This window comes from Cynocephalus volans, chromosome 1 (genome assembly GCF_027409185.1).
Source record: "Cynocephalus volans isolate mCynVol1 chromosome 1, mCynVol1.pri, whole genome shotgun sequence".
Lineage (NCBI taxonomy): Eukaryota > Metazoa > Chordata > Mammalia > Dermoptera > Cynocephalidae > Cynocephalus > Cynocephalus volans.
In genome coordinates, this window is record NC_084460.1 from 118,084,837 (window position 1) to 118,108,170 (window position 23,334).

At 34.8% G+C, this 23,334-nt stretch overlaps 1 protein-coding gene and 2 pseudogenes across 1 annotated transcript; all 3 read right to left on the reverse strand.

Annotated features, from left to right (window-relative positions):
* Positions 1-1,558: 1,558 nt before the first annotated feature.
* On the reverse strand, positions 1,559-22,552 carry PPP1R2 (protein phosphatase 1 regulatory inhibitor subunit 2). The gene is made up of 6 exons (XM_063095400.1): positions 22,098-22,552; positions 12,727-12,834; positions 9,905-9,982; positions 9,295-9,389; positions 3,862-4,029; positions 1,559-1,755 (listed from the first exon to the last, which is right to left on the reverse strand). Exons 1-6 carry the CDS (start codon positions 22,217-22,219, stop codon positions 1,709-1,711), a joined length of 618 nt encoding a protein of 205 aa, XP_062951470.1. The 5' UTR covers positions 22,220-22,552; the 3' UTR covers positions 1,559-1,708.
* LOC134364901 (U2 spliceosomal RNA) lies at positions 4,926-5,092 on the reverse strand (annotated as a pseudogene).
* LOC134365945 (U6atac minor spliceosomal RNA) lies at positions 8,708-8,821 on the reverse strand (annotated as a pseudogene).
* Positions 22,553-23,334: the final 782 nt, after the last annotated feature.

The following is a 23,334-nucleotide window of genomic DNA, read 5'->3' on the forward strand; positions in this document are numbered from 1 at the left end:
ACATTCAAAATAAGCACATTCTTCTAACAGCAAAGAATTCTCCCACTTTTTATTTAGACACACTGATATTGCCATAAACTTGCAAGTGGAAGATAAGCTGTTCAATAAAAGCCATTTCATATATATAATATACAGAAATTACTTAAAAAGTCTGTTCATATACAGATTCTTTTGGAACTAAAAAAATTAAGATACAAGTAAATGACTAGAAATGAAACCATCACAAAACTAAGATACACAGGAACTGCACTTCATTTCAGGGAAAAAATTTAAATAATTCTTACTCTGTTAGAAGAATAAAGTACATTTCTCATCATATACATTGTCCTATTCCCTTAAATCAGGGACTACTTAAAGTTTTTTTGTTTTTTTAAAGGTGACCGGTAAGGGGATCTTAACCTTTGCCTTGGTGTTGTCAGCACCATGCTCTCCCAAGTGAGCTAACCGGCCATCCCTATATGGGATCCAAACCCATGGCCTTGGTGTTATCAGCACCACACTCTTCCGAGTGAGCCACGGGCTGGCCCCTTAAAGTTTTTAAATTAAAAAATGTTCAGGCTTACTTCTGTCTGAACATTCAGGAACAATCATATCACTGCTTATACACAATTCTCTCATCATGCAAAAAAACCTGCTGTTTTCTAAGGTCTGATTAAGTCAAACTAATAATAGCAATTTAATCAGTAATCTGTAAATCAGAAAATTGTAGAAATTTAGCAGTTGAATTGTTTTTCCTGCCTATAGTACCACTCCTACTCAATCTATTTTATGTATTAGAAGAATAGGCATTGATGATTAAAATAAGAATTTCATTATTTCAGGAAATGACAGAATATGAGAGAAGGAAGAGTTCCTTTAAAAGGTAAAGAATTGTGTGTGTATGTGTGGAAGAATAGGAAGCAAAAGCAGGAGGTTAAGACAGGCATTTAAAGGGAATGTTAAGATAGCTACATTAGAATTATATTTATTTAAAAAACTGCTCTGAAGCCCACCCAGTGTACAAAAAAAAAAAAAAAAAAAAAAAAACCAAAAATCCAAAAAACAGAGCAGACATTAGTGCAAGTTTAACCTAATAATTTATTTGTGGAAAAAAAGCTAGTTTTGATGAGAAAAAGTTTAATCCTTTCCTTGTAAACACAAGGAAACTCAACAGGAATTTGAAAAGTAGTAGGCCAGAAAATGCAACAGTAATTCTTATAATCCTTTTCAATTAAACAGACAAATCAAATTGAAGACAGTGTTAAAATATATTTCAGCTTGAATGTTTATCAGCCTATATATCCTGTTGTTCCAACTGGCTTTTGATTAAAAAAAACCAAACCAATAAACCTTTTATAACAGCTACCACATCTAGAGGTGATGAAAATAAATTAGTTCCCCTCTCCCCCAAAAAGATATTGTTTAACCTCTAAAGCATAAAAAGCTATATAATATCTTATACAAATTAACCAGTGTTTTTACAAAAGTAAAGCAGATTTGGACTGAAGACATTACACTGTATTTGTGGTGAAGTACTAGGCACAAGAATATACGCATTGAATAGGCATTTTCAGTCTAATCAGTCTCTCAGGTTACCATTTAATTCTTGGCAATATATCATAACAGGTATGCATTTTGGTACTTAAGTCATGAATTGTGGAGAACAAGAAGCAGTGTATTATAATAACAGGGTTTGTATTTGACAACTGCAAGGTTGAACAAATCCCTTCTATGAACTTTGTGATTTGTTTTGCTGTTGGTCACCTGTAGTAGATCCTGCAAAGATAAAAGAAAAAAAGTCAATGTCACTTGTTGTATACTGCCAACCTTTAATCTACCTGAGCAAAAGTTCCCTTCTATTGGCATGACTGATAATTTTAAAAACAAATAAGGTGTATTTCATGTAAACTGAATTAGACTTATATGAAAGAATCCATATATACCCTAAATAGTCTAAAGAGCAGAACAGGTGTGTCTACTTGGTGATAGGACAAATAGGTTTCAAATTGAACATTTCTGTGAAGAAATCACAGATGGAAAGCTAAGAGTTTATTACAACTCAAGTATCTGAAGCTATAAATTCCATGTATTACCTCAAAACTATAAAATATAGGCTGGCCAGTTAGCTCAGTTTGTTAGAGCATGGTGCTAATAACAACAAAGTTCAGGCTTCCATCCCTGTACCAGCCAGCTGCCAAAACCAAACCAAAACAAAACAAAAAACTGTAAAATACTACCTTAGAGTCTAATTATGCCACTTTATTCCAATAAAACAGGTGGCAATAGAGGAAGAAGTTGGGGGGAGGTGGAGGGAGAAGACAGCCAATGCTTAAAAAGTAATGGGTTTTATAGAGCCTGGAGATTTTAAAAGCTGACAACATTTTTTTTAAGGGTTCAAAAAGAGTAGGTGATAAATAAGGAACTTATTTCCCTAAGCCTTATTATGTAGTCTTTCCTATCTTTATGGCTTTTATGATGCTAAGCAGAATATATTCCTATGTAAGGAGTATTTCATCGCCACTGAAGAAAAATCAGGCACTGAGCTAATAAAATTTTAAACATCTATTATACATAAATGGAAAAATACATTATGTATTAAATGTGTGAAATATAATGTCTTACAAACAGAGATGGACAAAAGGCCAGAGTTATTTCTCAAAAGCCATGGCTAAAAAAAAAAAAGAAAAAAAAGAAAAGAAAAAAGAAAAAAATAAATCCCTTTAATCTTGGGCACAGTGGTGGTGGTGCTAATTTCCAGTGGCAGATGAGGGTATTTGAGGGTATTCCTAGTGTCTTACGATAGTCACTAAGAGTTGATATTAAAAGTCTAAGTAGAAATTAATGAAAAGTTATAACCAAAGAAACATTTACTTAAATACATGAAAAGAAACCATTAAGATATAGGTAAAATGGGAAACAAAGGCCCCCGGGGAATTAGGAGATAGGTAATCTAAAAATGGATAACAGATTTTAAAAAAGGAAGAGAAACATGTAACAACTACTACTTAAGATGAAGTTTGTTCAAGTTAAATGTAAGTTAAACATACTATGGTATATACAATGGAAATGAAATGCTGCATGAAGCAGACTAAAAGGCTAACGCATAATATGGGATAACAAAAAATATTGTAATGTTGACACTTGCTGAGACAGTGACTCATCAGGTTGTATCATAAGATTACTCATACTTCATACTATGCTCATCAAAACAACAGTATAATAATTATTTACTTTGCTAAGACTTAACCATTTTAGACACCACAAAATAAGTTACACCTCCACTAAAAAAGCATCAGTTTCCAAGTACAAAGACTAGGTAATGGGCACATGAAAAAATCTTCATTAGTGATGCAAAAGATTCACTTTCATTAAATATCAGAATGACTGATCAAGAGTTGCTAGGCCACAGGGACTGGTTGTCCAAGAAAAAAATCAAATAAATTGTCAAACCAACAAAGAATCATCATTGGAAAGATAGGACATACTTTGTATCTAAAGGGATGCCAAAACAAATCTTCCATATTAAAAACACGTTTCTTTAAAAAAGTTTTAAACTTTAATTTAGATTTGTTATGTCAAATAAAATATGACCTGAAACATTCAAAACAAAATATAGCTTAATATGAAGACAAACATGATTGCCTAAAGCCAAGTAAACCATTAAAAAGCAGCCATACAATGAAACACATAGTTTTAAATCAACTCTGGGAATAAAATCTTTATTATTTTGAAACTGGCCACAGGGGTTGAAATTTTAGAAACATTTGGCATAATAATAAAGTGAATCTCAGGAAAACTTTGAGGTTTTTCACAAGCTTAAAGCAAAATAAAGTAGGCACAGAGGATCACAAAAGTGTCAGTGATATTTTCAAAACATCTAACCTTCATTTGATTCTTCCATACTCATGCTTTCTCCATCTGCAGTCTCTAACATTTCTTCATCTTCCTCATCATCATTTAGGTCTTTTGAAATTAATTGTCTAGCTAATTTAATATTCAGTCCTTCATTGTAGTGAAGCTTCCTTTTCATTTCAAATTGTCGCCTTTTCTCTGCAAGATACAAAAAGCAAGCTTAGGAAGTCTTATCTCAAGGACCAGCCCATGCCTGTTTTGTAAGTAAAGTTTTACTGGAACACAGTCATGCTCATTTTTTTTTTGTCATGCTTAAGGCTGCTTTTGTGCTCAGTGGCAGAGTTGAGTAGTTTGCAATAGAGACAATACAGCCCACAAAATCTAAAATATTTACTATTTGGTGCTTTACAGAAAAAGTTTGCCAACCTCTCTCCTCTCTGCTTTTAATGGTTCAAGTACATCTCAATGGAAGAATAAGAATAAGAGCCATGAGAAGTTGTATTTGTGAAGAAAATATAAAGGTATGGGAAAATTCTCCAGAAAGAGTTGAATGGGGGGAAAACAGCAAGCTATAATACCACATATGAGGGTACTTCAAAAAGTTTGTGGAAAAACAGAAAAGATAAAAAACAGAATTAAAAGATAAGACAAATCTTACCATAAATGCTTTGAAGTACCCTTGTATATATTATGTACAAAGCCTGTGCACACATGCGTGCACACACACTTAAGTGGTTAATTCCGGGTCAAGAAACAGTGGAGTAGTTTTAACATTTTCATGTTTTCTACTTTATAATTAAGAAAAGATTTCTTTAAAAAATCCTTATAATCAACTGGCCAGTTAGCTCAGTTGGTTAGAGCATAGCCTTGTAACACCAAGGTTAAGGGTTTGGATTTCCATGCTGGCCAGCGGCCAAAAAAAACCCCCAAAACCAAAAAAAAAAAAAAAACCCTTATCATCTGTTAAGAAACTGCCATGATTTAAAATACTGCTGGCTAAAAACATAACCTCACTCCCAGGGTAATTTTAAGCAAAGCTTGTTATAAAGGAATGATGAACTGATTCCAGATTATTCTTTAATTTATAGTCTTCACCAGAGAAACAAAAAGCTGGCAGCAATTCAACACCACTGACCACATTTTATTAATAGAAAAGCACTTTAAAGAGCAATTGTCTATGAAGAAATAATTCTCAGATTTTAAAATTTCTTAGACCAGTAAATTACTACACTTGTTCTTGGCCAAAAGGCCAAGAAGCGATTAGACCAGCAAATTTTTTTTAAAAGGGGGTTGAAATAAAATTGCCAATTGTTTATTTTGTCAATGAAGAGTATTAAAACTAATTCACCATTGTTTTATCAAACATTTCATTAAGATATTTTAATGTCAAAAAAAGAGACATTTCTCAGAATAAGGCTATTCAAAGTACTTCCTTAACGTCCTCTAATTCCTAAGTTTTAAATATCATCTATACTTATATTTTAAAAACGTATTTAAAAAAAATGTTCATGTTACTAATAGATCTGCAACATAACCAGCTACTTTAGACGAGCCCAAGTACAAAGCGGCGCGGCCCACTTCCTCCCCTCCCCTCCCCTCCCCCTTCCCTTTGGGAGAAATCTCCTGACTTAAACAGAAACCCCTGTTGCTTCCATAAGGATGCAGTTCTCCACCTGATACACGTTAGCATAATAACCCTCCTTGATGGCATCAGCCAGCCCTTGGCGCACTATATAAGCTCTACCACCCCCATACTGGTGCTGTCCACCATTTTCAGGGCAGCCCTGGGCTGTTCCCCACTCTGGGCATAGCCCAGCAGATTCTTTTCCTTTAATAAAGCTTGAACAGAACCGGGCATCTCGGCTCACTTTCTTTCAGTTACTACTCATCAATCACTTTTCAGCTTCTACCTAGGTTGGAAAAGGGAAAGTTCTGAGACTAACATCCATATCACTCTATAAACATTTGTTTCAAGTTACCAAGATCTTGCCAGCATCTCTTTCCTTCTCTACTTATAAACTATTTTTGTGATTTGTTTTGGTCTTTGAAGGTACAATATTGTAGACAGAATTTAAAAAGAAAAAAGAGAGACCAAAAAAACCACCAAATCCTCATGACTTAATTTTTAGTGATGTCTTAGGTATTCAGAAGATGTAAAAACAATACTAAAAAATAATAAAAATAATGGTTCTAATTGCCTCCACTACCAGTTATATTTACTAAAAAGGTAACACTTTTTTTATTACAAAGTAACACATTTTGTATCTCATGAATATTTGTAACCAATTAAAAAAAGAAAAAAAGCAATAACAATTAACCTACATTAAAAACAAAAACAAAACAAAGTAACACACATTCATAGTAAAAACTGAAAAAAAACCACTCAATTTCCTCAGTCAGAAATTACCATCAACAACATTTTATAACTCTAGACTTTTTCTTACAAATGTATTTTAGAAAAATAAATTATATGTTGCAGTACGGACTGATTTTTCACTTAATATATTGTTAGGATGATTATATATCCCAGTTTGCTGAGGGTAGTCTCAGTTTATGCCTAGTGTTTGAGAGAACTATGCTAATGACTCTTTCACTCTTAAAATGACCCTGTTTAGGCAATAAAGCATATAAACATACAGTAAACATTCTGCCATGTACACAGATTTACATAATTTTTAAAAGGTTTTAAGGTAATAGTGTTATAATTTAATTCCCTGTTCTCAGTCAAAGATTTCTGATTTCCCCCTTTGCATTTTCAATGTTTTTATGATGTAATAATATATATATATATTTGTGCATTTATTCTATTATTTTCTCAATATAGGCCACTGCCTTTCAAACTGTGCATCATGACTCTTTAGTAAGCCACAACAAACATTTAAAAAGATGAAATAAAATAAACTGGAATGTATCACATATAGTAAAGGTGAATACTGCTTTGTGAAATTTTTACTTTTGTAATTTTATATGTGTATTTATAGTGAGTGGGATTTGGTCAAAAATATTTTCAAAAAAACACTGGATAAACCCTGGGAAACTGAATTGCTAGATCAAAGGGTATATACTTTCTTTTAAATAGCTTTTGGTATATATTGTCATACTGACCTCCAGAATGGCCAAGCCATGCTTCATACCCAATAGTATATAAATAATCTATTTTTCCACATTCACACTAAAACACAAATTGTCATTCCTTTTTTTTTTTTTTTTTTTCTAAAAGATGACTGGTAAGGGGATCTTAACCCTTGACTTGGTGTTATCAGCACCACACTCTCCCAAGTGAGCCACGGGCCTGCCCCTTAAGAGCAAATTTTAAACTGTACATTAATACTGTTTATTACCTCATGGATTTGGGAGATAATTAGCTTAGTAGAAATCTTTCTTTGAGGCAGAAAGATCTGGGTTTAATCCCAAGTGAGCCATGGGCCGGCCCAGAAAATTATTTCTTTCTGATGCTAAGAGATATTGAATTTGGTTTTGCTTATTACAAATATATTCTAATTTTGAAATACTCAGAATTTATTATATCATTTAAAAATATGCAAAGTATTCACTTCATAGAAAGCTGCTAATATAAGTGCTCTCAATCTTCTCTGAATACTTATATTCATTTTATTTATAATCCTTGTATGGCAGAGCAACATAATGCAAAGAGTACAAGGACATTTAGGTTTTAGGCCCGGCTCTAGTAATAGTCATCTAATCCATATGAACTCAAGAAGTTAATTACCCTCCTTATACCTACCTTTACTCTTTATGGAGAATATTCTGATCATTTTGTTAAAAGTTAATATTTACTGAGCACTTATAATATGCCAGGATCAGTGCTAAATGCTTTGAATGCTTTATCTCATTTAATAGTCACAAATAACTCTAAAATAAGTAGTTTTATAGCTCCTAATTTACAAATGAGGAAACCGAGGCTCAGAGAAATTAAGCAAATTAGTCAAGTGGCATTATCTGGAGCACAAAGTTAAGTTTGTCTGACTCTATACTCAACAATCTTAATTGCTATTCTATAAATTACAAGATAATTTTTTTCTAAGAATCTCTACTGTCAATAAGCAATGATTTTGTAGACATGTGATGGTCTAAAGCAAAAAACACCTACATAATTCAGTAACTCTAACAGTGGAGACTGAATTAATGAAATTATAATCAAATGGCTCCCCCTGACGGCTGACTCTTGGAACTACAATATGAGGAACAATTTCTCCCTTAATGAAAGCTAACATATACATTAATAACAAACTCCCTATTCTCAATAGGTCATGTTTTTAGAGAGCAATGAGGAAACAAATTCTAGACAAAATTTCTATGTGAAACCTTTTTAAAGGGCCTCTTGCGATATATTTTGGGAAAGTCAGTCAGGAAGTCACAGAGTAGAAGAGATAATACAGCTTAAGAATATGCTGAATGTAAAATTTCTCTCCTGTACAAATAAATATTAGGCTCAGACCATCATAGTTATGTCAAACAGGCTATATTCTGAAGATGATAGGAAAAAATAGCAAACTATACCTTATCAGCTACACATGACAAAGATCCTGACAAGTAACTAGCAAACATCTGGAGTCTTGGTTCTAAAGTTTCTGAACTTCCTTACTGTACGGGTAGTCCCCACATTGCAAAGCTTTGAGTACACTTCTACTCTATTTTCTTTCTTCTTTTTTGCAAATGTGTGTGTTTTTTCTTGACCTTTTTTCCTATACATAGGGTTGGTTTTTCCTTTTAAAAAATAGTTGAAAATAAATTATATACACAATTTTTAAATTCTTAAAGATTCTACATTTACGTGGTTAAAAAAATATAAAAATCAACAAGGTAAAATATATTTCTTATCTCCCCAACTCCATAGGTAACCACTGTTACTTGTAAAAATAGATACTATGAGTAGGTAGCACTGACTTCACTGTGTATGTGCAAGCTAGGAAAGCCTCTTCCATCCCTGTTAAGGAGAGTGCTGTCTCCATTTCCTTTCCTATGACACAAATGCTCTTTCTGTTTGATGAGACCCAATAAAGATTTTCACTCTATGTCTCACCATTTTGGCTAATTTGATAAGTTACACCATTGTCTTACAACAGAAAAAGCACAAGTAATTGGGAAATTAGCTATTATATCTGTTCACTTTAGGATCATCAATAACTCTAAAAGCATTAATTTAATAAATATTTACTGAGTATCTACTCTGTACCAGGCACTAAAAAGTACAAAGAAAGGAATACTTTAATAATTACTTTAAAGATGGTAATATTTCCCCAAATTATTAAAATTAGGGGCAAAAAACTGTTAAACAATAAGCCCCCACAAGTAGAATCTGAATTATAAAAAATGTTGTTTTCCATTTTCCTACCCTCCACTGTCCAAAACTGAAAACCATTTGCCTATCTTCCAAATAATGGATCTATTTTAGCAAAAATTATTAGCATCATGCTGAGAGCAGTAAAGGAAATAAACTACCTCGTTCTTCAGGTGTGAGGTCACTATCCTCTTCTCCACTGCTTTCTTGTTCCTGAATCCGATACTTTGGCTCCGAGCCTTCAGCAGCAGCTAATCTACAATCATGTACAAAGAAACTAATAGTCTTATTCAACTTTTGAGTCTCATAAAAAAAAATCTAAAGATCATTAATGTGTTAGCCATAAACCAATGATGAACATAAAAAGTAAGAGAGTAGGAATGGGTTTAGAAACCAAAAAGCAACAAGAAGAGTGGGATGAGTGCTAGAAATCAATAAACAGCAAAGGAAGAGAACTTTTGTTTTATGATTTTACTTATTTTTGCCTTTCTCACTTCCATCTTTAAAATGTAGGTGGCAGGATATTTTTTTAAAAATGCACAGGGAACTGACACACCTCAGTATCCCAGGCTCAGGTGCTCTAGTCTTCCTGCCACTTGCATACCTTGCTTTTAATCAAGAAACAAGACTATAAAAGTTGGTATGAAAAAATCTAGATAAACTTAGCCTTTTATTTACATTTGTACAAATAAAGCAATGTAAAATGCCTTATTTACTCTGCACAATTAAAAATGGCAAAAATGAAAATGCTTTATGCCCATCAGTACTTACTTCTTAGCTAAGATATCTGGGGTCATGGCTTCAGTGGCTTCTGAATCACTAAATGCATCTTCATCATCACCTATCATACTAGGATGACAAGCACATTGTAATTAATACCTGAAATATAATTTTCCAACTAGAAAAACAAAGTAGAAAAACATAATTCTATTAACCTAGTTAAAATATCAATATATTTATAGCTCTGTTGTCATTGTTGAGGTTTAACTTTAGTTTCTATTCAATGAAATATTTAAAGTACAGCACCAATCAAGAAAAGACTCCAAGTGATTTAAAAATATATATAACTTGAAAACTTGAATCATCTGAAAAAAGTAAAAATACTACAAAGTTTCAATATTCCATCAAATGGGAGGGAACAAGTAATGAAAAATAAACCACTGTTTGGTTTTATAACATGTATTTGTACATCAATCTTAAGATAGAGATAAATGATCTATGCAAATATAAGCCTAGATAAAATAACAAAATTAGATCCTAAAGATCTAATTTAGTAAGTTTAAAAGCTATTCAGGTTTCCCACTCTACCACCTAATGAAAAATTTGTTCTCCACTTCACTGAAAAAATGGGCATCCTTAATTCTCAAGCCACAGAAAGGTACATGAAGGTACTTCAAAAAGTTCATTCACAGGGCTGACCCCATGGCTCACTCGGCTGAGTGTGGCGCTGGGAGTGCCGAGGATGCGGGTTCGGATCCTATATAGGGATGGCCGGCGCGCTCACTGGCTGAGCGCGGTGTGGGCAACACCACACCAAGGGTTGTGATCCCCTTACAGGTCAAACACACACACACACAAAAAAAGTTCATTCACAGAAAAATTTAATTAGAAGATAATACAAATCCTATGAACTTTTTGAAGACCTCTCCTAGAAAGCAGAACTCAGGTATATATACAAAACTAACAGTTTATACATTTCCTGGTTAATTAAGGAGACAAGTTAAATACATGCTTTCATTTGGATGATGCTCTTTTTCCTAAGGGAAGTTGAAATAAACTCATCAACATTACTGAACTTAATTAAGCAGAGCAAGGTAAAATAAATATAATTTGTCAATTTGTAGAATTGTTCTAAAGAAAATTCTAGGTTATGTTAAAATTTACAGATAAATTGTATGTGTGTGTTTGCATATGTTTATGTATATAAAAAAAATAATAACTTTTTGTATCCAAACAGTGTGAGATTCTTAGGTAGTATAACATGATCTTTCTATAAAAAACATCTTCTGTTAAATAAAACTCTTTTTTTAAAAAAGCCATGAAAGGAACTGGTAAAACTGAGCACTGAACTGATAAAAGCTGAGCACATATTACCTCAATTACTTAGGAACCAAATAACCTTTGGTTCCTCAGAGAAATGATATGGGTAAGTGGGGAGGAAAAGCAATACCTACCATTTAGATTTCTTATATTTTAAATATTAATAGTCAAAAAATAATAGCTACAACTATTTTTTAAAAATCATGTCTGACCTTAATTCTTCTAGAACAATTATCTCTAACTAACACAGACAAGCAAGGAATGGCTACATTAATGAAAACGAAAAAAGCCCTGACTTTGGATTCTGGTAAAATAAAGGCTTTTTGTTTGTTTTTATTATTTTTAAATTTATTATTAGCATATTCATTGTTACAAATTGTGATATTTCTTTTTGCCCTTTACTAGACCTGTCACTTCCCAAATCCCTATCCCCTCCCTCCCCCCAATCTCTAGTATTCTTAGGTTTGTTCTCTCCTTCTGAAAGTTCAACATATTGTTGTGGTCTTTTCTTTCTTTCTTTCCTTCATTCCTTCCTTCTTCCTCCTTCCCAGCAGCCAGTTAAAAATAAAGGTTTTAAGATAAGTTTTAAAGTATATGTCTGTAATTAGGAGAAAAATACGTATATAAACTTTTCCCCTCAAATTTCATTAGTATTGAGTTTTAGTGTCTGTACATCTTATTTCATGATTTCTTTCTACTCTTGTCACAATCTTTAACCTCTTATGTTTATTCTTATTTTTGTTGTTTTTGTTAGTATCAAGTTATCTCAAAAATAATCTTGCAAAGTTTTCATCCATTGATTTAAAATACAATATTTCTTAACTATTTTAATGGTAACTTCTGGATTTATGTTGACTTACTTTAATGACAAAATATTTTAGTTCTGGAAATCTTTATTTTTTCAATACAAGTTAGAGCATAATTTTAATTAGGTATTTCTACTTATTTAGAATCTCCATCTTCTCATAATGCTTACTGATGCATTATTTTTGTCTTCATACTGGTTACTACTATACAATACCATTTCACAATTCATTTAAAAAATTTTTGGAGAGTCAAAACTGCCAAAAATCACAATGTGATTATCTGAACTAAAACATTATGACAGTTCAAAAATAAGGACATAAAACAGCAATGACGACCACCTGTCTTTCGGTGGGTTAAAAAAAGAGTTATCATTCATGCAGTTATCCTTTCCTGCAAAGAGAATGAGTAAGCCCCTGATTTCTACTTGGGAAGCAAACAAGCCCAAATCTCATCTTCCTTTCAAGGAAGGCAAAACTCACTGAACTGGGTGCATCATTAGCAGCTAGCAAACACTGAGGTGCAACAAATAAATGTTTACTACTATGATCATAATGGACATAATGGATTCCATAATTTTAAAGTTACACATTACTTATATTACTACAAAAAAAAAGTTAGGTTATTAACATAGTTCGTCAGTAACAAAAAATAAAACACAAATTCAAATAGGCTTTATTCAGAAGCTCCTACCAAATGCAAAGTGGAAACAAGTCACAAAAGGAATGATGTCTATTTTATAACATTACCTGTGGTAAGGTGTGCTTGGTTCATCTATTTTCATTAAACCATAGTCTTTGTCTGCTGGATGGTATGTCGCCAGGATGTTCATTTCATCCCACTTCTGGGATTTTTTACTAAAATTAAGAAGAAAAAAAGATCCCTGATGCACATCTAAAATTCATAAGCATCTAAATTCCACATTTAAACTTCTCTTTGACCCCTAACCGCTATTTTACATATACTTTCTTGGAATTGAAACTGACTTATGATAAAAGCCACAAGTAATTTCAGTAAAGTGTCAGTAAATATTTTTAGAACACTTAGTGCCCACATACTAAAAACACAGTATTCAGAATTTACATCAGACATTCAAAATACTACTGTATGATGCTATGACATGCTTAGTCTTCATCTGGCCTACAGAATTAGTAACAACTAAAATCAAAATCTACACATTGTCTGGCCTCAGTAGTTAAGGATTTTTGATCTACTGTATATTGGTAACTCCTTTTTTTTTTTTTTTTTGTCTTTTTCGTGACCGGCACTCAGCCGGAGAGTGCACCGGCCATTCCTATGCAGGATCCGAACCCGCGGCGGGAGCGTTGCTGTGCTCCCAGCGCCGCACTCTCCCGAGCGCGCCACGGGCTCGGCCCTGGTAACTCTTGATAAAAAACATAACAGGAATATTTCCTTGGCATAATTTCTTCAGGGATATCTATAACAATCAGAACATAAAGAATCAGAACATAAACTACAGAGAAAACCTCATTAAATTCAGACGCCACTGAATACTTAGATTGAAAATAAAAATATAGTTTAGTTTTTTTTAAATCTACAAAAGTAAGTGTTAAGAAATAGTTTATTCAGATTTACTTAAGAGAAATAGAATGCTTTATAAGTGCTTTAGGGGCATCCATGCATATTCACTCAAGAAAGTATTTGCACAACTACTCAGGGTGCTCAATAATTAAATACCTTAATTACAAACTCTTAGCTATTCATTAAAAAGGACCTCAAAGGCCTCTCTACCAGCCACAATATTTTGTTATATATACAGTTAGTGACTTTGTTATGTACTTCAATGTAAATTTTACACTGATTGAAATCATCCCTTCTGCATTTGGTCCAAACTGGTGAGGTTTTACTGTAGATATTTTCAATTTCTCAGATCCTGAAATGCCCTTGAAGAATGACATACTTAAATTTTAATATCATATTCCTTTCTCCATGTTCTCAAACGTGTTTGACGAGTCACCTTAAAAATTACACATGCCCACTCCTCGCAGGTGAGCCTGACTTTATGTTCTTTTGCTTTCTACCTTAAAAGACCTAAAGCGTTCCCATTTCAGACTAAGAAGTTTTTTCTTATTGTGGTAAAATATACATAAAATTCACCATTTTAACCATTTTTAAGTGTACGATTCTGTCATTAAGTACATTCACACTGTTGTGCAGCCATCACCATTTTCCATCTCCAGAACTTTTTCATGTTCCCCAAATGAAACTCTATATCATTAAACACTAATTCCCCACTTGCCCTTCCTCAGAGCCCCCGGCAACTACATTCTAATTTCTGTCTCTATCAACTTGACTACTCCAGGTACCACATAAGTGAAATAATACAGTATTTGTCTTTTTGTAACTGCCTTATTTCACTTAGAATAATATTTTCAAGGCTCATCCATGTTGCAGCATGTGTCAGAATTTCCTTCTTCAAGGCTGAATAATGTTCTACTGCAGACAAACTAAGCTCTTTTGACTACAGCTTCGAGCCTCACATACCCTCCTTTTCTCAAGAGGCAAAGGTTGGCCCAGACATATATTCCACAGGTGACTGAGACTAATACAACTCTCACTTCTCCCCCCAAAACAATGCCAGAAGTCTCTTCACTATGAAATAGTCGAAAACTTAAAAAATTAAGACATATAGGTCATTACTTTTAAGCACAGAAACAGCATTTCTTGTTTAAAGAACATGGAACTCATACAAATACCCACTCGATCCACCTGAATTTTCAACCAATCAAGTTAAAATGTCACTAGTACCCCCCAAAATTCACTTGATTGAACTAGACTGGGTAAACAGACCTTGCTTAAACAATACAGATACTCTTGGACTTTAAAATGGTTTTACATCCTCATTACCTCATCTTAAGTGGAAAAATTAAGTAAAAAATACATTTAATAATCCAATAAACCCAGTGTAAAGTCAAAACATCATTAAGTCAAACCATGCTAAGTTGGGGACATCTGTATAGATTTCTGCAGATGCCTAGACTTTTGTCTATCACAGTAATAGTTGGTCTTGTGGCAGAATACAAAAATAAATAAATAAATTTAATTGAGAGACAGACATTTAAGGCTCAAGTTCTAGTTACCATTCACTAATCCTGTAACTAAAGACAAGCCCAATAAACATCCTCTCTGGGGCTATATTTACTCTATATAGAAATGATAATAAAATAGGTTTTAATAAGTCTTTATAATTTACAGTTGTTGAGACAATCAACTGAAATAATGTCCGTGAAACAATTATAAAACCACCATACAAATATAAAGATTTTAAAATCTAAAGTCCTATGTTACGAATCCCCAAACATGATCTCACTTAGCACTGTAAGGGACTGAGTTCAGATACAGTATTCTGAAAAGAACTTTAAAAGTGCTTTTGTATTGAAGTCCTTCTACCTTTTGGCTTACAAGACTCAAAATTTAAATGATTTTGAAATATTTAAGATCTGCCACAGAATGAGAATTTCTAAAAATCCATCAGTTTTCTATTTCTGACTAAATCTACAGTTTCAGAAATTTTATTTTGTTAAATAGCTCTATTACCTACAAATTTCTGTAAACTTAGAAAACAAACATTCAGGTCTGCTCACGGCCATATTCTATATATGGAAACTCACAATGAAAAGAGATACACTTTTAAAGATTTAATATAGCAGAAATGATCAAGGAGTTCTGATTAGCAGGATAATGAAAAAAATGTATACAATTTTAAGAGATTTTTGTGAAGAAAGCAATCCAATTAACAGAGGTAGACACACCATACTATAAGTAAATATTCCCTCCTTATAAAGATTTCCTATTAAAGCTACTATAAAGAAATAAAAAAACTAGCACTAATCTATTTACATAAAGTTCAAAAGTAGGCAAAACTAAACTCTGTAGGGATATATACCTAAATGATTACAAAAGTCAGGATAGTGGTTTCTATTAAAAGGAGGAAACTATGATTGGAAACAGAGGGGATATTTCAGAGGTGATGGAAACGTTCTTTTTCTTGACCAGGATGGTGGTTACATGGGTGTATGCTTTATAATAATTTCTTAAGCTTTAATTTTAAATTTATTTTTCTGTATGTGTATTATAAAAAAAATTTTTTTAAATAAATGCATATTAATGACCCTGTTGGGTGCTTCCTAATCTCAAAGTAAAACAAGTTATTTCCTAAATGGTGTTAACAATATTGAATTAAAAATGACAACTTATCATTACTATTTCTTAGGACAGAAAAAGAATAAAGATGAACCTTTCGAGTCTAAAAGGTGTCTCTAATGGGAGGAAGAGGAGGAGGACACAACACTCTGTAAATCTGTTTTGCAAGATAGTGATAGAAGAATAATAACTACAGGACACAAACAGAAATTACGTTTTCTTTAAATTAAGAATAAAATGTAATGATCACAAACCCAGAACCCAAAGTCATTAAAAATTTTGATTTCTGCATATTTTTTCCACTCTATTATATAAAAATATATATAAGCTATCAATATATATATACATATATAACTGTATATATAAAACAGTACATGCATATCTAAAAATACATATTCTGATATATAAGCTATAAATATATGTAGTATATAAGCTGCTTGTGTTTTCTAGTTTTTACCTTTTTAATGACTGCATAATATTCAACAATAAACTACTCACTTAATGTTAGATATTTAGATTGAATCCAAGGTTTTCTTATTTGAAACAAGGCAGAAATAAACATATTTGTGCATATTCTATTCAATAACGTTTTTAGTATAACTTGCTAGGACAGGTATTTCTGAGTTAAAATTTATCCATGTGGCCATATATGTTTTTTAAAAGAGCAGATATAACACAGTATTTAAAAGCTGTTTTGTTTGTGTGTTTTTTGGCAGCTGGCCAGTAAGGGGATACAAACCTTTGACCTTGGTGTTATCAGCACCACACTCTAACCAAATGAGTGAGCTTTTTGTGTTTCTTTGCTCTCATTACCTAACACATTATATGAAAAATGTGCATTTTACTTTCCTTGTATTCATACCCTTTGCCTGTCTATTGGAAACTTTCTCATAAATTTGAGTTCTTTAAATTTATATAAATAATCCACATTATATATAATGCCAGTTTTTCCCAAACTGTCTGCCATTTAGTTTACTTTCCACTGTAAATAGAATTAGAAGTTTTATATATTCAGAGCCTCACTCAACTTCCATTTCCTCAATACAACACTAAGAAAAAAGGAAATCCTTAGAATTATTCAGATCCAACAAAGATAATATCTTGCAAAAACGCGCACTTAAATAAGGGTATTAAACAAAAGGCTCCAAAAAATCTTGGAATTCTTTAGATGGAAAGATAGTGAAGTAGAAGAAACTCTCAGCAGAGAACACTGGATATAGAAATTAACATGTCAAGTTTCAGTAGAATTAACACTAGTTGTGGAGTAACAAAACCCAAGGAGTGAACATGAGTTTAATCCCAATACCATCATGAACTGAATGAAGCTCTTTGGGTTAACATCTCCACAGACAAAAATAGGGGTAATACCACTACATGGCAGATTTGCTGTGACAGTGAAAGCACCTGCTGGTTTCAGTTTCCCCCTCCCTCTTGGGTGATTGGTTTTCCTACAGCCTAAATCTGGTCCTGAAGAAGTCACTACTTTTCACTTTCGTTAGCTCATATGATGACATCTCAAAGACCTGCTCAGACTTCTTGTTGCTTGTGACTAGCTTATTTGAAAGTTCTGGCTATGCTTGGAGTGGGAACCAGGATTTTGCTTCAAGGTGTTAAACTTTAATTGCATATTTCAGGAAGTAGTTCTTTTTTTAAATGAAGACTCAACATATGTAGGTCAACAAAATACGAGACTTTCAAACCTGACACCATTACTGAACAATTAGATAAGATTTAACAATAAAAGCAATTACAGGCCTTCTCTTTGTGGTAAAAGCTGGGTGGAGAGGACAAGAAGGAAAAAGAAAAAAAAAAAAAAGGAAAAAAAAGCAATGACAAGCAAGCAAAAAGTAACTTTTGGAAAACTTTTTATTTTACTCAGTGAGCCTTCGACATAATATTCCACACCCCTCTATAGACAGAAACGGACAAAGTTGGAGCATGCTTATATCTTAAATTATATCAAAGGAAATTAAATTCAAGTACAATTTTTTCAAGTAGAATTTGCCTGCATTATCTAAGACTTCTATAGAATTCAAACTGAACAGAGACATGAACTCCAAAGCAGACTGTGTAAAACAACCCACTGAGTTATAGGAAAAATTAGATTTCTCTATCTCTATTATAATAAGACTAACATTTGAAGGTAAAGCACTAAGGGTTAAACACTTTATATTTATTAACTCATTTAATACTCAAACTAAGGCAAAGATATAATGAATAACTCACTGAAAATCACAGCTAATAAAGTCTGCTAATAGTGGCAGACAGGATCCCACCCAGGCAATCTGGCTCCAGATTAACCACTAAACTATCTAAACTATAATACTTCTCACAAAATAGGCTTTAGTAACATTTAATATCATATTTCAAAAGTTCAAAATGCACATTTTCCACAATTTAATATCTCTGAAAAAGAACATATCTTAAAATGGATGGCATCTTATAATCATAACTGGCAGTATTTTTCTTGGTGTTACATCTTAGAGTCGATGATATCTTGTTTTCAGTGAAATTCACACATGTATTCACTAGGTCTGTTGCATTAGACCTTCAGGACTTGTGCACTATATTCAAAGTATCCTGAAATAAGAATGGATATTCCACAATCACAGATGATAGTGGTTGAATAATGTGTTGCAATGTACTGAGATTTATCTATGCCTAATTATGTGGATTTATGAATTCTGTCCAGTTTTAATTTAACTAACCCTCAACATTAAAAACCTGACAAATGGTACTTGAAGAAACCACTCATTGAAGATAATAGTACTATTGCAAAGTATAAGAAAATAATAGCACTGAGTCATCTAAAAAACAAATAAAAAATGCCCAGTGATGTTTGATCAGTTCTGACAAGAACTGGATAAAAAAATTAAAATGCTAAACCTTACTTAAACCTTACTTTACGTGTATATTAAGTCTTGAGAATTATCTAATGGCAGGTAGTGTATACATATATGAAGTATAAACACACATTTGAAGTGTGTTTGAATTTTTTTCCTTAAAACAAATCCCTTGGTAATATCCCTTTATGTAAAATATTACCCTCTCACAACAGGAGGGGAAGTGGATAGTGGTCAAACTACCACCGTATTTTACGTGATAAAGGCACCAATAAAAGGTAGGGTTCATCCTCATTATTCAAGGATTCTTTACTTGTGAATTCACTTCCTTGCTAAAATTTATTTGTAATTCAAAAACCAATATTGAGGCGCTTCAGCACTTGCTCACAGAGAGAAATATGCAGAGCAGGAAAATATTTGAATTGCCCAATGTATACATTCACAGCTGAAGTCAAACAAGACAATGCTCTGCCTTCTTATTTCAGCTCTCAAACTGTACGTACACAAGTGTCCTTTTTGCAGTATATTTAATACCACATTTCTTTGCATTTTGGTTGGTGAATTCACTGTTTAAGATGGCTCCCAAATATAAAATGCTGTCTAGTGTTCTGCCAGGTAAGCTTCGTTCAGGCATGAGTTATACAGTTGTTGGCTCAGTTCAAAGTTAATAAGCCAACAATATACATCAAATAAGATATCTTTAAATAGAAACACTCAGAAAACAAGGTTATGCATTGACCAGTTAGTGAAAATGTGACCAGAGGCTTGTAGGAACCTAATCCCATAGTTCCCCGGGGGGGGGGGGGGGGGGGGGAAGGGTTCAGTACTCACTAATTCAGTATATATGGGGACTTTATAGAATATAATTACTGTGAGTAACAATATAGTTTGATCCCTGGTCATTTTCACATTAACATGAGATTTTTCTGACTTAAACCCTGTTCCAACATCTGAAGTTGGACCATTACACTACCTTCATGAGTTTTTGAATTTTAAGTGCATTGAAATTTCAAGAGCTACTTATCTTCAGTACTTTTTATACAAAAGGGGGAATATTGGTTGTAATGAAATTAAAATTAAACATTACAAAAAGTTTGTTTCAAATGTATTCAACTAAACTTTTATTGTTTCAGTTCAAAGAGGCTCTCCTAAAGTTACTAAAATTGTCTGCATGAACTGTGATATAAATAATAATGTATATTGTATTACTAACAGAATTTGTTTCTTTGCTGTACAGTCATAAAACACTGACCATGAAAAAGCCCATCCCTTTTTACCACTTGGAACCAAACATTGTGAGCCTCAATGAATTAGGGCTTGGTAGCTTCCTTTGAAGAGAGGACTAGACAAGTCACTCACTCACTCACCTTGAAAGCCCTTTTTGGATGTAAACCACAGCCAATGAGAGAGATCAATGAGAGGGAGAATCAAGGACAATCCACAGGGTGGGGCCATGGGAAATCACAGCAGATCAAAGTTCAGCATACAGAGAAGTTAAGGAAGCAGAGAAAGAGAAAAAGAATACCCACTTGGTAGCTGGACAAAAAGAAGCTTACGGGAGAATGTCTAAATAGCATTAAGTACCAGTGAGAACCATATTCCTGCTGCTGAATACCCTGAAACTGCGTTACAGCCATACCATTATGTTCTGGTGAGATCCATCGCACCCGGCCGCCCTCCCTCTGGTCACCCCCCGTTTAAAGTTACTTAGCCCAAACAGAGGCTGTAAAACTGCGTGGGAAGGAATGTAAGATTCAAGCATCCAAAAGAGAGTGAGAGTAGGGTAGTTGCTAGAAAAAACTAAGGTCCTTTCCAACCCCAAAAGGCCACGATTGTAAGTTGTGATTTTAATATATTCTTCAAGGTTAACACAAGTCCCCATAAATATACCACCACCAAGAACAGTGTTTCCTTTTATGGTCCTAAATTAGATTATTTTAATACAGGAATGCCTAGTTCCAGTATTCTAAGATTTCATGGACATTTTCATTTTAGCTTCACGACTACAAATTCCAGTAACTTTTCTTAACCCTCATTTCCAGAATGCAGAGTCCTTAAATTTTTAGTATCTTAAAACATCCAAGCTCCCTTGCGTGTCTAACCCAGTGGTGTATTTTACACTATAGATACTGTACTGCAACGTTTCTTTCATTGAGCACTGCACCTTGGTTATCTTTCTCTGTGCATAAACGCCTACCCTCCTTTTTTAAAGGCTGGTAAAACGCCTATCTCATTCTTTTTTAAAGGCTGTTATATTGTCCCATTATACAAATGTACCATAATTAATATTTCACCAGTTTTTTCTAATGGACCTTGAGTTGTTTCCAATTATTCACTATCACACATAATGCTTCCGGTCAACATTTTTACATGTGTATCTGCAGAGGATGCAAAAGCAACTAAAATATCACAGGATCATTTTAAGTTGCTCTTCTCCCAAGTGTTCTAAACCTAGGTATGTCTTTGAACAGGAAAAAATTAGAAAGCATCCAAAACTGTCGTTGCAGGTGCAAAATTAATTAGAAATGAACAGCATTCCATTCAAAAAAGATCGAGGACTTGGAAAATTTTGGCTTCTCTTAGTGCAGAGAAAATGAAAAACCAGGAACTAAGAGAGTGAGCGTGGCACGATGCTAATGTGGAAATGCTCTCTTTCTTTGCGGGGTATCTTCTTAGTTTAAACCTAAAGCTAAAGCCAAGGCAAGAAAATACACGTTAATTTTAGCTAGCTCTTGGAGCCGAGGTTAAGAAATAAAAAAAATCTTAGCAGCTGAAGCTCTGAAACTCTAACTTGATTCTATAATGTTCCCAATTGCAGAAAGTTCAAAGATCACGTTTGTTTAAAAAATACTATATATGCATATGTACTTTTTTTAAAAAAGTTAACACGATAAACGTCATCGCTCCTGCCTTCTTTACATCACTCCACCTCGCGGCTGGCCGGAGAAGGAGACCCGGGCGGCGCCGGAGCCGCATCCAAGCAGCCGCATCCAAGCAGCCGCCCCGCCGGCCGGCCGGCCAGCGCTCGGTGTCCGGGTGGGTAACGGCGGCGGCGCGCGAGGCCGCCAGGCCAGGAGGGAGGGGCTTTCCAGGCCGTCCCTCCCGGCTCTCACCTTAGCTCTTCCTCGACATTCCCGCGGGGCTGTTCGGCCGACGACACCACAGAGGAAGTCGTAGAGGTCTTGTTCTTCAAGATCCCCTTGATGGGCCGGTGCGAGGCCGTCGAGGCCGCCATTGCCTGTCGCTCCGGCTGTCGGCTCAGGGTCGCTGCTGGCGTGGGGACCGCGAAGAGAAGGGTCGGGCGCTAGAGGAGACCCGCCAGGCAGCTGCGGAGCCCGCTCGGGTCTAAAAGCTGCCGCACCTGCTGTCGCGGAAACGGCTACTCGCGGCTTCGTCACAACTCAACGACCCTGACGCCAGAGCCGACGCCAGAGCCAACGCCGCGCGGCTGGCGGCCCTTCGCGCGCCCTCCGCCACCAGCACTTTATCCGCGACCCGCGGACACAGGCCGGCCTAGTGTCCCAGCGCCGGAGCGACGCCGACGCCAGAACGAAGTGGGCCCGCCCTCTCGCGATATCTAGGGCGGGGGCGGGGCGAGAACAAAGCCAACCTCCTCGCCCCGCCCCCTCCTACCTCTCGCTTTACTTGCCCAACCCCGCGCGGCGCTGGGAGCCCGGGAGCGGTTTGCGAGCCTTCGGAGAGATTGACGGCTTGCTTGTGTAGACTTGTAGATCTCTCAGGCACCCTCACGCCCACCACTTTATAAGGCCGTATTGTTATTTCTATTTTATAGACCCCTGTAAAATAGAAATAACTATTTCTGAGGCTCAGAGGTGACGTCACTCCCCAAAGAGGTTAGCTGACTTGCAGAGAAATATGTCTGCTCTTTCCAATTAACCCGCATAAAAAGCTTAACTCCCTCTTATAAAATCATGAAATATTAGCATTGGGATGGTCCCTAGAGACCTACTATGAAATCATAAGTATTGACTTTTATGAAATCGTAGAATGTCCGCATTGGAAAATTCTAACCTCTTTTACTATTGAAGAAGCTGATGGACAGAGAGGGAAAGTGACCACCACTGTCACATAGCCCATGCATAGCATGTGAAGACGGACAGGGAGAATGCCATGTGACAATGGGGGGTTGATGCATCTACAAGCCAAGGAACACTTGGCCACCAGAAGCCAGGGAAGTACGTGGAAAACATTCTGCCTCACATTCCAGAGAGAGAGCCAACCCTGCTGCTCTTTGATTGTGGACTTCAAGCCTCCAGAGCTGAGACAGTACATCTGTGTTGTTTAAAAACCCCAAGTTTGTACTTTGTTATGGCAGCCCTGTACACCCTC